This window comes from Callorhinchus milii, unplaced genomic scaffold (assembly GCF_018977255.1).
Source record: "Callorhinchus milii isolate IMCB2004 unplaced genomic scaffold, IMCB_Cmil_1.0 Scaffold2, whole genome shotgun sequence".
Taxonomy (NCBI): Eukaryota; Metazoa; Chordata; class Chondrichthyes; order Chimaeriformes; family Callorhinchidae; genus Callorhinchus; species Callorhinchus milii.
Window position 1 is genome coordinate 111,700,339 of NW_024704743.1, and position 17,026 is coordinate 111,717,364.

Below are 17,026 nucleotides of genomic sequence, written 5' to 3' on the forward strand. Positions count from 1 at the left end.
ATGAAAATTAGAAAAGAAAGATGGAGGAATGAGATTAAAATAGCAGAGCAGGCTATGTGAGCCAGTGGTCGCCTCCGGGAACTATGTGATCCAAAACCAACCAATGCAATTTAACTTGTAAGAAATAAAGCTCACATCATTTTGTTACATTAATTAAAACAAGTTCTTAGGATTATACAATGCAAAAGTTCACAGCAACCACAGTTAAACGCTAGTTATATCATGCATAATCACAAAAGTTTTAAAAGCAAATATAATAAATATCTTGTCTTGTATTTCAGGACTATCCATTTCTAAAATAAGTGGAAGTTTGTTACAGAAATATACCTTAAATGAAAGTGGACTTAAAATATGATATTGCTCTGGCAGTCAGTGTAGTAACATAGAAATATCCGGCATCACATAATTGATAAGCAAATTCTACTACAAAGAATACATAAAATAAGATCAAAATAATTTGTGTGGAACAGCAATTCTATGAATGTGCTGTGCAATTTGTGATATCTTTAATTTTAGTCAACACAATCTAGAAGAATGGTAATGAAGTCTGAATACTGCTGATTAATTTAAATTTTGCACACAGTCCTTATCATCAATCCAAACTATGTATTGTGTTTTGAAAAATAGAGAATGAAAAGTGATCCATTAGTCCAATATTCTCAAGGTCATATATAAGCTGCATTGAACTTAGTCAATTTCTACCTTTACTTTCCCAGTAAAAAATACTTAAAGCCTTTCATTTGAAATGGTGCTAATATATTTTTGTTGCATATTATGAAACATTCAGAACTATATTTGGTTGGTATTATAATGAAAAATGTAAGGGTATTGTAAACAAAAAAGGAGAAATATATTTCTGGGTATATACGGCAATTGTAACATAGAAATACTTCCTATTCATAATAACTGTGAACTTCACACTCATAAAAATTACCATCATGAATATTGCATAAAACTAATAGCATAAACAAAGCTCGACACAGAACATAGCATTGTAAATTATATTGTCAGACTGACAAATGGTACTGCTGTCATTTTGTGCATCTGAGTGTCTAAACGATCATTCAGTGTTTAGTACTGAAAAGGGGAAACCCAATAGCTTTGTTGGCAATACATTTGACGTGTGATTTTTTCTGTACTGTCATTCTGCTATATTAGCACAGCCTAACACAATTAGGTATGAATATGCAGTAATAACATGCAAATTGTTCCCTCACAATTGCCTCGAGGCAGTGGTCTTTGCCTTTCTAAGCTCAATTCCTTCTACATCATTACAGCAGCCTGGCATAATTCATCAGAAAAATTGTTCAACCTTGTTGCAAGTGCCTAGCTAGTAAAACCATCAGTTGCTGTTAACCATTGTTTGACAATAGCATGTTAGTTACGCCATCCCAGTTCCCTGCCACTCCTGTACTTGTACACATCTCCCTTGGGTAATGTTAGACACTACATTGAGCCTGCCAGAACAATTAACCCCTCTGTTAATTAGAAGAAAATGTCAGCTGAACAGATGGTACAAGCTGGCACCCAGCCATCCAGCCAACTGCTACTGAAAGCAGCTATCCTGCTGCTGACAGCTGTTCAGTCATGTCCCAGACCAGCAGATGTCAAAACTTTCAAGCTGAGGAAGGCTAGAAATCAACAGGGAAGGGCCTAGGGTCTCAGCAGCTACAACAAACACTTCAAAAAATATTGTATCAATGACCTGTTGTTAGATTAGCTAATCTTACATAATCTTGGCACATAATAAAGTAACAAAATAATCTGTCATTCTGATTTCAAAGAAACCATGCTGAAGCTGGTAACTTTGCAAATTTCAGTATGATAAAATAGTGACTGAAAACACTTATAAGAAAAATGAGTGGTTGAGTTTACAAGTTTAGTGCTTCTCGGATATTACATTTGTAAACCCATCTGTTCAATCAGTAAACGATAATGACAATTTTCACCAAACAGGATGTTCTTCAGAATGGGAAAATAACTGCAGCACAAATAACATAGATGTGCAAGACATCAAAAAGTCATCTGAAGAAAACAGTACTCAATAATACCTTCAGCAAATCCTTAGGAGGTGATGTAGATCTGGTGGAATGACCTTTTTTGACTGGGTTTGCTAACTACAAGGGAAAAATGGACGGCATATTCAACAAGCAACTTTGCCAATTTTTTTTGAGAATTTGAATGTGCGACTGCCCTTTTGGGTCTATTTGATCCAACTCCAAGATGAGAATTGAATGTCAGAATAGAATTTACCCTCTGTGGCAGTCTCAGTAGCTTGGTTCCTGAACCAAGTAGGTCCACAGTAACATGCTTACGCCAACACATACCAATTCCATTGTTTGACATTTTCAAGATTTAAATCAGCAGTGGTCTTGAAAAAGTCAAACAATGGAATTTATAGAGTAAAATAACAGTGGTTTTAACCTCTTCCATTATGAGAGCCAATTAAAGTTTTAACAACATGAGCATGGAATGTTTTACGCCACAAATTAGGCCTACTGAATTACATCAGCATTTTAAGACAGTTGTGCTCCAAATTCTGTCATTAACTATACAATCATTAAGATGGAATTTCAGGCTTCTTCATGTGATTTTGTAGACTGAATACATGAGCAATAAATACTCATTCAAATAAGGTTTTATATAAAAGTAGGTCTCCCAATACAAGTACAAAGCAGCTACACAGATTCTAAAAGTTTACATAAGTGCCACGGTATGACCAAAAAACAAGAGTATCATTAAACAAACCACACAAACATTATTTAACTTGTACACTTACGAACATGAATGGAGAAATACTGGCCCTGTAATTTGCTCCAAAGCATTACTCCTCAAGGTAAGGGATGAAATCTGTGAAGTACAAAGAAAAGCAAAGTTAAAAGATTTTGTTTTAAATACAAAATTATTTTAAAGATTCTTATATACAGGGCTTCTCTATAATTTGTTTTTGTATTGAATTGTTTCTGTATTGAATTTAGGAGTTCTGTAGCTCAGTGGTTAGAGCAGTCGACTTGCAAACGAGAGACTTGGGTTCGATTCCCGACAAGGCGAAACCTTGGGCAAGTTTCCTTACTCCACACTGATAATAATCTCTCAAGAAAAAAAAACAATAATAGAAATGGTGATTTCAATCCAGGACTGTTTGTGGGACACTGCTGTGCACAATTGGCTGCCGCGTTTTACCCACAAATATACAGTCAATTCACTTTACAGTATATTGTGTGAAGCGCTTTGAGACGTCTAGAAGATGTGAAAAGCGCGATTTCAAATGAAAGGATTATTTTTATTTTAATTGAACAGAACACTTTGAAGGGACATCCCTCAAAATTGTTGGTGATAATGTGTTTATCTAATTCCAGGATGCATTAGTCACAGGATGGCAAGAACCAAGGCTTGGAGCCCCCAAAGTGTGCGTTGCAGGAGTCTAATCAACTAAAACTGCATAGCTTGCTATTGCAAGCACTATCTGGCAAGCTTTTCTGCTGCTTGTCCAGGTGGGTCCACCTGATCCATTAGGACCTTGGCTTGCAGGGTTAATACAAACAACTTGTACTTATATGGTATTCTCCACTCAAGGTAGCGTCTCAGAGCGGTTAACAGTGGCGGAACCTGACTCCAAGCTGGGGGTTGTGGAGGTAGCCGTAAGCATAGTCGAAGAGGAAGGTTTTCAGTTGGGACTTGAAAAGGGGGAGAGAGGGAGCAAATCAGAGGGATTGAGGGAGCGTGTTCCAGAGTTTTGGTGCTTAGTGGCTGAAAGCGCGACCTCCGATGGTGGGACAGAGGGTGCAAGGGACAAGCAGGAGACCGGTGTCAGTCGGCACCGAGTGGTGGATTGGAGAGTGAGGAAGTCAGAGAGGTAGGGAGGTGCCAGGGAGTGAATGGATTTGAACAATGCCCTGGTCCTGAGGACCCATGTGGCTCAGGAAGTGGACTACCGAGATGGCCAGATGCTTGCCTCAATTCGGACATTCCGTTGTCAAACATGTCACCTTGGAACCAGTTCCGCTCCAAGGAGACCCTGCTTACCTCCCTCTCAAGGAGGATAGTCACTAGTTGGTCATTTGACATCCGACAAGCGCGGGTTTGAGTCCCCACTAGGTAGAAGGCAGATACCAGGAATTCCCTGCAAGCTTCCAGGTGGGCAACAGAGCTAAGCATGAAATTTGTGACATTGTCACCTAAATTTATTTAACTACAGCTAAATGACATAAAGGGAATCCAGAGCAATACTTGGAGGTATGCTAAGGCAATAGGTCAAGAGAGCACATTGTGAAAAGGTCATTTTAGGACAGACACAACAAAGCATTTGATTTTACAGAAGTATGTTTTTACAAAGGATAATTAATAGCTGGAATAGTTTACAAGGATGGTTGAGGCCAGGACACTGGACTCAATTAAGAAACAGTTTGAAGTGATAATGGGAGAAGTACAGTCTGTATTCTGTCAGAATAAGAACAAATGAGCTGAAAGACCCAACTGATCTTGTGATATAATTGTGTCCCCTTTTTCCAGTGAAACCTATTAGATTAGCCTAAAAAAACATTTTGCAGCATTCTAATTAAGAGCCAAATACTCGCAAGTGATTTAGCTACCAGACTAAGCTTGTCTGTTTTCAAAACAGATTCACAGAGTGATTTTTACAGTTGTTACTTCGAGAAATACATGCAACTTCACATCAAGTAGCTTTTAGCAAGATTTGGCAAAATGTTCCTAGTTAAATCTGTGTTTCAGATGAGTCTGGAAATAGTTCAACCAGTTAAAGGCACACAAACAATTTATTCACAACAGTAAGTTTATTAGACCCTTTATTAATTTGTATTCCTCCTGCCACCTACATTGTATTGTACACTTAGATATCTACTACATTTTAAAAATAGAGAAAATAAACACCAGGTTCTTATTTTAAAGTGTGTTGAAATTTCACTATACCATGATCAAAGACCATTAGTTTTTTTTGAAAAATTATTTTTTACCAAAAAATACTGAACTTTTTTAAAAATCGATAACAAATTTTCTTCCAAACTTGACTTATAAATCTGAATTAACCATTTTATCTTCAATGTTTGGGATGATGGGTATGCATCAGTTTCTGGAAATGTGTATACCTTGATTTGTAAATTCATTTTTGTCGCTGTGGCTACTATAGAAACATCATGAAAATGCAATTAATTTACTTGGTAGAAAATTCAGGATTCAGAAAGAGATACAGAGAAAGAGAGACTCTGAGGGCGAGGGGGAAACAGAGAAAGAATTTGAGTGAAGTTCCCTGATTTTGTTATCAACTTTCCCCCCCCCCTCAATTTTCTCTTGTATCTTGACATCAAAAATACACCGCAACAAAACTAAAAATATTTGGGTTTTTATTAGCCATCTGCCATAGCAAAATACAATCAACAAATCGGAAGAACAACATTGTTCAATACCAGTTAAAATGAATATAAACAAGATTATATTCCACGAATGTTGGGCTATTTCTGCAATCTTATACACCTGATATATGAACAGAGGTTTAAGGTGACAATCTGCAACATGTGTAAGCTTGCCCTCTTTACTGACCTAACAATGCACTTAGTATCATCTACTTGAATAATGCTGTGTCTACTGGTACAAGCAATTTATTCCAACTAATGATCGTCAAGCACTCATAAATCAGTATTAGATCTCAGTTACTGAGCTGGTGGATTCCACTTAAACAGATACAAGTAGCATTCAAATTTCTGGCTAGATATTGGCACACATATTGATTTTAATTAGCCTAATTAGTTCATTATGTTGCTGAATCAAACAGCTCATTTACTGCATTCCTCTGGCCTAATGACATACGATCAAGGTTTAATATGATAATGAAGCAAATCAATTATCAACCATAAATGCAATAATTAAGAAGTGTAAACACTGCACCCGTGAGTTTGCAAAATGCATAAAAATACAGCAAATGATTAACAATTTTGTCAGATACATGAAAATTCAACTCCCACAACAGCAGATTGCTGAGTTGGCATGTCTAGAACAGCTTCCGGATTTAAGTGGAATTTTATTGAGAATCAGCCAATTACCTTCCACTTAATTGCAAAAACTTCTGGTCCTGATTTTCTCCATAGATCCTATCTAAACAGAACTCACTTAATTGAATATGCTCCCATAGATAAACTAATTATTTGCAGAAATTGTGGTCTTCTAATTGATTCTCTGTTATTTTTTCATCAGAGTTCACTGCTTCATCTAACAAGAAACAATCAGAATCCAAATGATACCAACAGATTAGCTATAAGAGTATACCATTTTGAGATTTAAATACCCAAAAAACTAATAATTTAAATTGGACACTAAAGTTAGATTTCAGTACTTTCGTTTTTAGAAATAGCAGGTCAAGCAAGCAGCAAGTTCATCGATCTGCAACGCACAATTTATACTTCATTCATTTTGGTGCAATTAAACATTATCTTAATATAACACAAGCATATAATTGTAAAATTAAAGGACCACGCCAGGAAAAGGCTATTTAATATGTCTAATCAGCCTGTGGCAAATTAGCTCAGCAGACTGTCCTTTCACCTCTGGGATCTGTGTTTGAGTGAAGCCCAGAACAATGGAATGAAAGACTCTGCTGGTTTTTACCAGTTTAACATAAAATCTGTTCAAAGTGAGAAATGTGTTCAAACTTGTAAGTGACATGTGCCCATAATTCTGCCCAGATTTATTCAGTGAGGTCAGGGGATAACTGGTATGAGAAAAGGAAACCATTGCACTAATCTTGACGTCAATATGCTTTTCAAATGTATTTTGTTGTTGTTATTGTTGTAATGCAGATGGGAAAGACTCTGAAGTTAGAGTCCTTGTGACAGAGCAGAGGAAGCTTTACCTCATCACTAAAAATATGTGCGTTATACCTCGACTGAGACCCCAATACTATCACAAAGTACTTGTAAAGTGCGTGCATTTTGTAGCACCAGTGTCCCTCATCTTGATTAACACAGAAATTCAGATATGTTTCTGAATCAAAACTACACTCTTTACTGAATCGATGACTGTGATATGCTTTATTGATTTCAATGATGAGGAGGATAGATAGTAAAACATCATGTCTCAGTGATGAATCCTGCAAATGTCACAGTAATTTGCAGTTTAATATGAAACTAGTAAATTACTCTTTTAAAATACCTTCAAGAGTTAAAATAATATACAACCTGGCCGAAATTGTTTTTATAAGGAAATGCTCGGAGAAGAAAGTAATTTAGTAATAATTTCAGGCCACTGCAGACCATTAGGCTGCCGGCCCATACAATTTCCTACAAGATTCCATTGATGCATCTATCCCTAAATCTTGCAATCGTGAATCCTGTTATTTGACAAGAGCTTCTCTCTTTCCTTTTTGAAACTGTGGTTTATTATTCTGTGCTGCTGGTGTGTTCCATATGCCCATAATCGTTTTACTTAAAAAAAAGTCTCCTGTATTTTCCATTCTCTTTTTGTGCTCTATTTTTGAAGATATTCTACAAGGATGAGGTGAAATAAAGAAGGGCTTTCTTCATCAGAACTTCTCATGACCTGTGATACAACCTCTCTTTCTTAAAATTTGCACACGGCAGAAATTTTTACCTAAAACCAATTTTACAAACGCTTCCTAATCTTAAAAATCTCTTCTTTGCCTCTCACCACCTTTCTATGTTTTAGATTGAAAAGAATCAATTCATTCCTATAGCTGTTGCAGGTTGAAGTAATGGCAACAGAACTCCATCAGAAAGAAAATGAGAGAATAACAAAGGGAGAGACCATAACAAATAAACTAGAACAGATGGAAAGAATATATAAAAAAATTAAATGCAACAACTCATCAACAACGTATTATAGTACAACTAAAACAGCAAATAAAGTCAATGTACTACAACAACAACAAAATTACATTTGTATAACGCCTTTCATGTTGGGAGGAGGTCCCAATGTCTGCACCCGAGCTGGGGGTCAGAATTGGGGAGGGTGGAGGGCAGGAGGGGAAGCAGGGTGATCGAAAGCATGGTCGAAAAGGAGGGTCTTGAGAAGGGTCTTGAAGGAGGCAAGGGAGGGGGCGAGACGGAGGGACTACAGGATGGAATTCCATAGGGTGGGGCAGAGTGGCAGAAGGCCCGCCCGCCAATGGTGGGGCGGGCGAGGTGGGGGATGTGAAGCAGGCCGGAGGCCGCTGAGTGGAGGGAGCAGGCGGGATGGTAGGGGTTTAGGAGGTCGCAGTGGTAGGGGGCAGCAAGACCATGGAGGGTTTTGAAGGTGTGGACCAGGATCTTGAACTGTATCCTCCGTGTGATGGAAAGCCAGTGGAGTCAGGCGAGGATGGGGATGACAGGGTCACGGAGCCTGGTGCGGGAGAGGACACGGATTGCAGAGTTCTGCATAATCTGCAGCCTATGGAGGGAAGAGTTGGGGAGGCCGACAAGCAAGGAGTTTGCATAGTCAAGTCTGGATGTAATGAATGTGTGTATGAGGGTTTCGGCGGCCTGCGGTGTGAGACAGTGGTGGAGCCAGGCGATGTTGCGGAGGTGGCGGAAGTCAGAGCCGGTGATGGCATGGATGTGGGGTAGAACAACAACAAGATTACATTTGTATAGCGCCTTTCACGTCAGGAGGACATCCCAAGGCACTGGACAGAGTACAGCATTTCAGACCCGAGCTGGGGTTGGGGGTTAGAAAGCATAGTTGAGGGTCAAACAAGACGCCAAGGTTCTGGACTGGCTTAGTAAGATAGAGTGTGCATCCATGGATGATGATGCTGTCAGCCCCTGAGTTGTGGAGGGGCTGATGGGAGCCAATCAGGAGAGCTCAGTCTTGTTGAAGTTCAACTGAAGAAAGTTAGCTCTCATCCAGGACTTGATTTTCTGTCAGGTCAGCAGTGGTTCTGGAGTCAAGGGTGGAGGCAGAGAGGTAGATTTGGGTGTCATTTGCATAAATGTGGAAGTTGACCCCATGTCTGCGGATAATGTCACCAAGAGAGAGCATATAGATATTTAAGAGAAGGGGACCAAGGACAGAGCCCTGAGGAATGTCGCATGAGATGGTGTGGGGGCTAGAAGAGAAGCGGTTTGCGGAGATGAAGTGGAGACGGAGTGAGAGGTATGATCTGAACCAGTCAAGGACAGAGCTGTGAAGGTTGAGGTGAGGTGAGAGTAGAGGCGGTAGATGAGGATAGAGTGGTCAACTGTGTCAAAGGCAGCAGAATTCCAGGAATTCTGGAAGGGGGAGGTAATCTTGAAGAGGTAAGTTTTGTGTGACTTTTAAAAACATATAGAGTTGACAAGATGGAAGCATTTAGAGAGGGAGCTCCAAATGAGAAAGGCATAGTGACTGAAAGCTCGGCTGTCGATGGTGGGTGAACGAGTTGAGGAACACACACCAAGCCACACACCAAGTTTGCTGAGCAGGAATGTGATGCTAGAGAAGGTCAGAGAGATATAGTCCTGTAGCTCAGAGTTAGAGCAATCGCCTCACAAGCGAGACCTGGGTTCGATTCCCGGCAAGGCGAAACGTTGTGCAAGTTTCATTATTCCACGCGCCTGTTTACCTAGCAGTAAGTAGGAACCCGGTTGTTAGTCAATTGTCAGATCACTTTTCTGGGGTAATAATTCCTTCAAAAAAAATAATAATAATTTGGTCACTTCAATCCATGACTGTTTGTGGGACACTGCTGTGCGCAATGGGCTACCGCGTTTCGCCTACAAAATATACTCAATTCACTTTACAGTATATTCTTTGAAGCGCTTTGAGACATCTTGAAGATGTGATAAGGCGCTATATATCAAATGCAACGATTATTATTATTATTATCATCATTATCATCAATGGACCTGTAAATAAGGGTGGCAGCAGAGGCAGATGTCATCAGTATACATGTGAAAATTTACGCCATATCTGAAGAGATCATCATTCAAGTGCTATGAGACGCTGCCCTGCGTGAAGGGCACTATATAAATGCAAGGTTGATATCATCAAGAAGGAACATGATGAGATAAAGGAAGGGAGCAAGGAAAACGGGCTGAGATTCACCAGTGGGAATCATGTGGTGGTGGGAGGAAAAGCCACTGGAGGAAATTAAGTGGAGACAATAAGATTACATATGCAATAGCAAGTCAGCTGTTTGAATTTTTTTTAAGAAATAAATTATTTTCCATTAAAAGCCAAAAATCTAAGGACGTTGAGGCTTTGCAAACTGCAGTCAAATTGCAGAAATTGTATACTACACAAAATTGAAAATTTCTAGCTTTAAACAGGTTTCATGTCTATGAGTTCCTACCAATCAGAACCAGCATTCAGGGCAAAGAGCAGAGGTCAGTGTCATGAGTACACAAACCACATGGTAGTGAAATTTGCTGCAGAAACCGAAATAACTTGAACGGATGTTGCAAGTGCATTCTTTCCAGAGGTACCTTTACCTCCTACTTCCACGAGGAAAGCTTAATCACAGGGCAACAGTGGGTCACTGCAACTTTTACTACTAATGTACTGTACAGTACTGTCACAGTTTTAAGACTTCAAAGAACCATAAACCTGGAACAGCTTAGTATGTCAGCAGGGAAGATACTTCCCACAGAGAGGGAGGAAAATAAATTAAAAATTTACGAGTTGGAAGGCGAGTCAACCTGGGCCATTCTTGTAAAGCTCCCAGCAGCTGGTTTCAGAAGGACACTGGCGGAGTCTCGAAGTGGTTCCATCTCCTCAGTTAAGAAATACATAGGGATGCAAAGCCGCAAATTCTTTTCATGCTATATTTATACTGTGCTTTTTAGTGACATAAGCACAGAGTAAACAAGTAATTTGGAACCTTTGTAACTGGAGGAAAGGGGGGAGCCAAAACTAACTTAAGGAAAATATTTGTTAAAACTACAATTTAGGGGCAGCAATTCAAATTTCAAGAATTTTGGAATCAATCAACGGCATTGGCTGTAGTATAAATCCAATTCCAACAAACTTTTAAATCACTTTAACAACTTCTTACGCAATTCACCGCCTGCCTTAAGATTTAATTGGAATTGGTTCATTTCTATTGTAATTTGTCCATCAATACGAAGTGTTTTTTGGTTGTTAGCCAATTGTGCATATGAAGTTACAATCGTGCACTCCTCCAATACAGATCCCCAATCAATGGAATATTCCATTACAATACTGCATCCAACATGATTTCCTGTTTTGATGAAGTGCTTTGAAAGACATTTCTCATACCACTCTGGTCAACTTACCGAGTCACGAATGGCAGTTTGTACCCCCAAAATGGGGGACTAGTCTTTTTCATCTAATTTAGCCCTGGAAATTTTATGTTAACTAAATTAAAATATTTCACACTACTATGTTTTGAAAGGTATCAGAGAGTGAGTTATAAGGCTGTAATGAAATTGAAACAGTTGAACAAACTACAAAAATTTGTTCTACAATGGTTTGACTGGTGTATATCAGTCATCTTAATCATGTAACATTTTTAATTCCTATTTAATCAAGATATACTTTTGTGAGCTGAACCAATTTTTAGTTCTTGGTTCAGTGGTCTTACACAAGATTGTTGACATAAACATCAAGTTTGTAATTGTGTGGCTTGATGGTTTAGCAATAAATAATCTGCACTTTGATTACAAAGTTCATGAGGAACTTCTGGTCCTAGAAATCTTATCAGTTAATGACCACAATCCTGTAATGTGTATCGGAAAATAAACATAGCTCAGTGGAGAAACACTTCTATGCATTGTAAAACTGTCCATGTAATTGTATGCTGCTGCAGTAAACCTGGATCAAACATAATTTACAATAACGCCATTTATCAAACCATCAAGTTAATTTTCCCATTTACTGTAATACTTGTTGAATATTAGATTATTTATAACCTTTATTGTATTTGCAGAACAGTTTCTTTGAAATTGCTACCAGTGTTGGTTTTGGCATTTGTTAGTTATTTCAGGCATCAGCAATCAGTGCGTAAAAACACTTTTGAGTCACTGAAACCAGTTGTTCACATTTTAACTGCAGTCGGGACTTTAAGATGCCAAGATTTAAAATGAATTGATGAATTGAAATGCTGCTAATTTCATCCATCCTGTTAAATGTGTAATTTAGGAGTTCTGACTCTATAGTTCATGCTAATTTTGAAAAAGAACATTTTCTGTCCTTCCCTCTCTCCCCACAAGTCATTGTTTTTTCACCTAGGTACTTTAATTTTATAATTCAGGAAAATAACCATCTTGGGATTTAATAAGTACAATGAAAATTAACAGCTCTATTAAAATAATTTGTGCACAAAGGTAAAATAATTTAGTTTTACGTTCAATGTCCATCAATTATTATAACCAAATTAAAATGTAAAGCTCACGGAGAAAACAGCAAATTTGGTAGGCTGGATGAAATTAATTTAGGAATATCATTATAAGTAAGAAAAATCTTTGTGGTGGGGGAAATACTAGTGGAGTTATCAGGGGTCTGATTTGCATCTGGTGGGGAAAAAGAATAAAGGTTGTAGGAAAAAGCAGAGAATAAGATAAATAAGTATTCCATGGAACAACAGTTTCTATACTGTTGGGGCGTAAGAACTGAACGAAACGTGACAATGAAGTGAAATAGTCGGGACTGAATACGGTGATTTAGGAATAAATGAATATTCTGTAAATTCTGCTTGATTATCTTTGGGGATCGGGGAATATCTCTGAGGACCATTACCCAGGAGATAGTGTGTGGGATGAAATCCATGATCAGGGAAGATTTTGTGTGATATGTGATAGAAAGAGCTGGTTTAATGGGTATGAAAATAAACCAACGGGTCTTACATATGCAGCATGATCAAACAGTTAGAATTGAAACAAAATAGAATAATTGTTTCCTGTTCATTTAAAGAATTGTGTAGTCTCCCTCCATTTAAGGACTTCCTTTAATTTCACACCCTTTCCTGCAGACATGGTGTTGTGCTGCGGTCCATCAAGCTAATGCAATGAAGCTAATTACTCTGATAATGAACTTTATTTCTGAATTGTTAAAATACCAACAAGTATTCACAGAAGCACAAAACCTATGAAAAACACTGAATTTTTACGGCATTAATTGTCCAATAGTCTATATAAAATAGAAATAAGATTTGGGGGAAATAATACAAATGTGCTACATTTTTAGAGCAAATTGTAATTTTTAAAAAGTATGTTATAAGAAGTATCTCTAAAAACTCTGGACTATAAATATTAAAATGACATTGGGGGGGGAAAAAAGGCATGGTATTTCAAGCAGAAAAAGATGGATGCCCATCTAACACGATGAGTTTAAATCCCAATAATCACTCAACGACTTTCATTTAATTGCATTGACTAGTTCCAATCTAGCCACTAGATGGAGAAGTGAGCACTAAGAGAATCTTCTATTTCAGACGAGAAACAAAACTGCTATAACCATCTCAGAAAAAGCATTCCCCACTGAATCTGAATCACACCTATACAATTATACATTGGACCAGATAATTTTGAGTATACTGCTGTATAAGAGAAATGAACAAAACGCAACGGCACCATTACATACAACACTATCAATTCAGTAGTACTGTCAATTTTTTGACAGTCATACTGAATTGATAGTGTTATATGTAAGCATGATGGGTTTCTTCATGTGTCATAGTTTTCGAGCTTAGATGGGAATTCATCTTTTGAGTGCTTGAAATACCATACCATGGGTTTCCGCATGTGTCATCCATCATGCTTACACACAACACTATTAATTCAGTAGTATTGTCAGTCTGGTGTCATACACCTGCAGAAACCCATCATGCCTAAGAGTATCCAAACCAAACAGAGTTCAATGCATCTCACATGGAAATTCTAGAGATTTGTATTGGAATAGAATGTGCACTCTTTCCCTGGAGAGATGCATCCTGCTTACCTAATTCCTGAAAGTATTAGGCGCAGGTTGGCAAGAGCCAAAGCTTGGTGACCCCAGAGTGTGCCTTGGGGTATTGCTGGAGTCTAACCAACTAAAAACGCATAAGAGCACTGCCTGGCAACCTTTCCCGCTGCTTGTCTTGGACCACTCTATCCATTAGAGCTTTGGTTTGCAGGGTTGCCTGCCCCCAGTGACGGCCCTGCCCTTCCAAGACCCATCAACTCTGAATATTTAGCACGGTGAATATACCCGGATGTGCATTTCCCACATCCTCTCTCCCACACCCCACTCCCCCCCACGTCAACATCCCTGAAGTCAAGCTCACGGTATTGGACTTCCAGCTCCCTGATTCAACATTCAACATTCAACTGTCAAATAGTACAATGCTAGATTTGGGATTTTTTTTAAATGCTGGTATGTCACAAACCAGCGGTCACACATGTGATTGCAAGCTGGACCTGGCTTCACTGACATCACCACTGAGAATGGCAGTAGGGAGACCATAATACACACATCTAGTTATATTTCATGCACTAAATATCAAATTCACCACAACGTTCCCGTTTATGGCTGCTTGCAGTTATACATGTTATGTAGGGCAGTAGCATATTCATCTCCTTTTTAATAATCTTTGCATTTGATAAGACACCAGCAAAACACTTTACAGGATTTACCTTCAAGTCCAGTAACTGTGTATTTCCGGCAACCAATATTTGTGCACAGCAATGTCCCACAAGCAACAATGAAGTGAATGACCACCCTTTTTGACAAAGATATGCTAAAAAAGGATTTTTTAAAATTCTCTTCCTGTAGGTTAGTTATAGTTACATGCTCTGCAATGTTTCTTATCAACAGCACATTCACGATTGCATTTGATATTGTATATGTGATAACTTGTCAGAAATTAGACGGTACAATCTTAAAGGGGGTGAAGGAATAGAGCAACCCGGGGGGTTCATATAAGTAAGTCTTTGAAGGTGGCAGGGCAGGTAGATACAGCCATTAAAAAAGCATGTGAGAGACTAGCCTTTATAAAAAGTTAAAAGAAACAGAGGGAAGGTCAGGAGAATTTTTTTCACACAATTTGTTCGGATCTGGAATGAATTGCAAGAAAGAGTGGTGGAAGCTGATTTAATAATAACTTTTAAGAGAGAAGATAATTATTTGGGGGAGGACAAGTTTGCAGAACTATGGGGAGAGAGCGGGTGAGTGGGATTGATTTGGATAGCTCTTTTAAAAGACCTGGTACAGACACGATGGGCTGAATGGTCTCCTTCTGTGCCATATAATTCTGATTCTATGAAACATGTCTAGTTTGTAATGTCAGATTTTCAGCCTCAAGCTGCATTTAGGGTACGAAATCCACACATCCTCCATTTACATTTTATCACTGTCTGTAAATGAGCTGATACTATACATTCTAGAACCACGTTTGTTAACCTGCTGGGCAGCAAGCTACACATAGCCCGATAACCAGAAATGCTGTGGCACAATAAGCCCAGTACCAGTCAAAATCTTGGTTCCTCATAGAAGCAATGTTTTCACTGCTCTTTTTGTGCCTTGTGTATAGGTAAAATACACCCTGCAGTTATATTTCTCTGCAGTTAAGTTTGAAATTACCACTTAAACTCATTGAAATGTGCAAAATAATTATTACTGCAAGTTTGTGATTGGGTATTTATGCCTCATTAAGTCTAACGAATGCTCATCGCTGAAGATTCTATCGACATTCGCTGAGGAATGACCATTAGAAGGTACAGAAGGTCCATGCAATCATATCTCTGAATCAGTCATCGCCTTTGAAATAAGAGAGCCGTTAAGAGAATAGTCAAAAGGTTCTGTGATGCTAGAAACTTAATTAAATGGTGTATTGATAAATCCAACTGCTGTTTGCGACTGAAAAATACAACAATTACATTGGGTCTTTCTAAACATCAGTGGAATTTATAAGCAAATGTCCATCTCTTCAAATCAACATTTCCCCCCAATTACTTTCTACGATATCATCATGTCCACCTGTATTCAAAGTTACCACTGTCCAGAAAGCTGGAAAGTTCAACTATTAAACAGTGCAAAGAAACATTAGAAACAGCAATTATTTTATTACATTGCTAGCCTACCCAAAGTAGTCATCCGTGTTAGCCATATTCATGTGAAATTCTAACACAATAGTCAGTCTAACAGGGTAACAACAATACTTCCATTCCCTCAATATACAGCTCACCTACAATGCCCAGAAATAGATCTCACAGGTAAAGAATGGAGTTTTCAAGATGTAGGTAGATTTGTTAGATCTGGGTATTAAGGGATATGGGGCAAGGCCGGGTAACTGGACTTGGGGTTCAGATCAGCCATGATCTTATAAAATGATGGAACAGACTCGAGGGGCTGAATAGCCTACTCGTGTTTCTATGTGTACGTATCTATGACTTCTTCATACCAGTTAATCGCATGTACCTAGATTCTCCAAAAGGAATTGGGGGATTGTTGGCCTGGACACTTGGGAGAAACTCGCTTCCCTTTTCGAAGAGTACCATGGAATCTTTAACATTAAAATACAACCTTGGAGCATGTCCCAATACAGTCAGGTATCTTGACCCGAGCTGGGGGTCGGGATCAGGGGGGTGGTGGGCAGGGAGGGTAGGAGGGTGGCCGAAGGCTCGGTCGAAGAGGAGGGTTTTGAGATGCACCTCGAAGGAGACAAAGGAGGGAGTGAGGCAAAGGGAATGTGGGATGCAGTTCCATAGGATGGTAACAGAAAGGCTGAAGTCCCGGCCGCCGATGGTGGAGAGGACTGGGCAGGGGGTGGGGATGACGTGAAGCAGGCCAGAGCCTGCTGATAGGAGGGAACAGACAGGTTGATATGGGGTCACCAGGTTGCAGAGGTAGGGAGGGGCAAGGCCGTGGAGAGCCTTGAAGGCGAGGATTTTGAACTCTATCTTCTGGGTGTTGGGGAGCCAGTGAAGCCAGGCGAGGATGGCCGGGCAAAAGTGATGGGTCACGGAGCCTGGTTCCAGAGAGGACACGAGCTGCAGAGTTCTGGATGATCTGCAGCTTGTAGAGGGAAGAGTTGGGAAGGCTGACAAGGAGGAAGTTGGCGCAGTCGAGCCTAGATGTGATGAATGCGTGGATGAGTGTTTCG

The 17,026-nt window shown here is 39.1% G+C and overlaps 1 protein-coding gene across 1 annotated transcript in view; it reads right to left on the minus strand.

Moving 5' to 3' along the window:
* The window catches only part of LOC103190167 (interaptin), a 183,819-nt gene that overhangs the window by 156,809 nt on the left and 9,984 nt on the right, over positions 1 to 17,026 (minus strand). Inside the window, exon 4 of the mRNA XM_042331688.1 lies at positions 2,780 to 2,850. Within this exon, the coding sequence (XP_042187622.1) occupies positions 2,780 to 2,850 (71 nt within the window). The remainder of the gene's footprint in view (positions 1 to 2,779; positions 2,851 to 17,026) is intronic.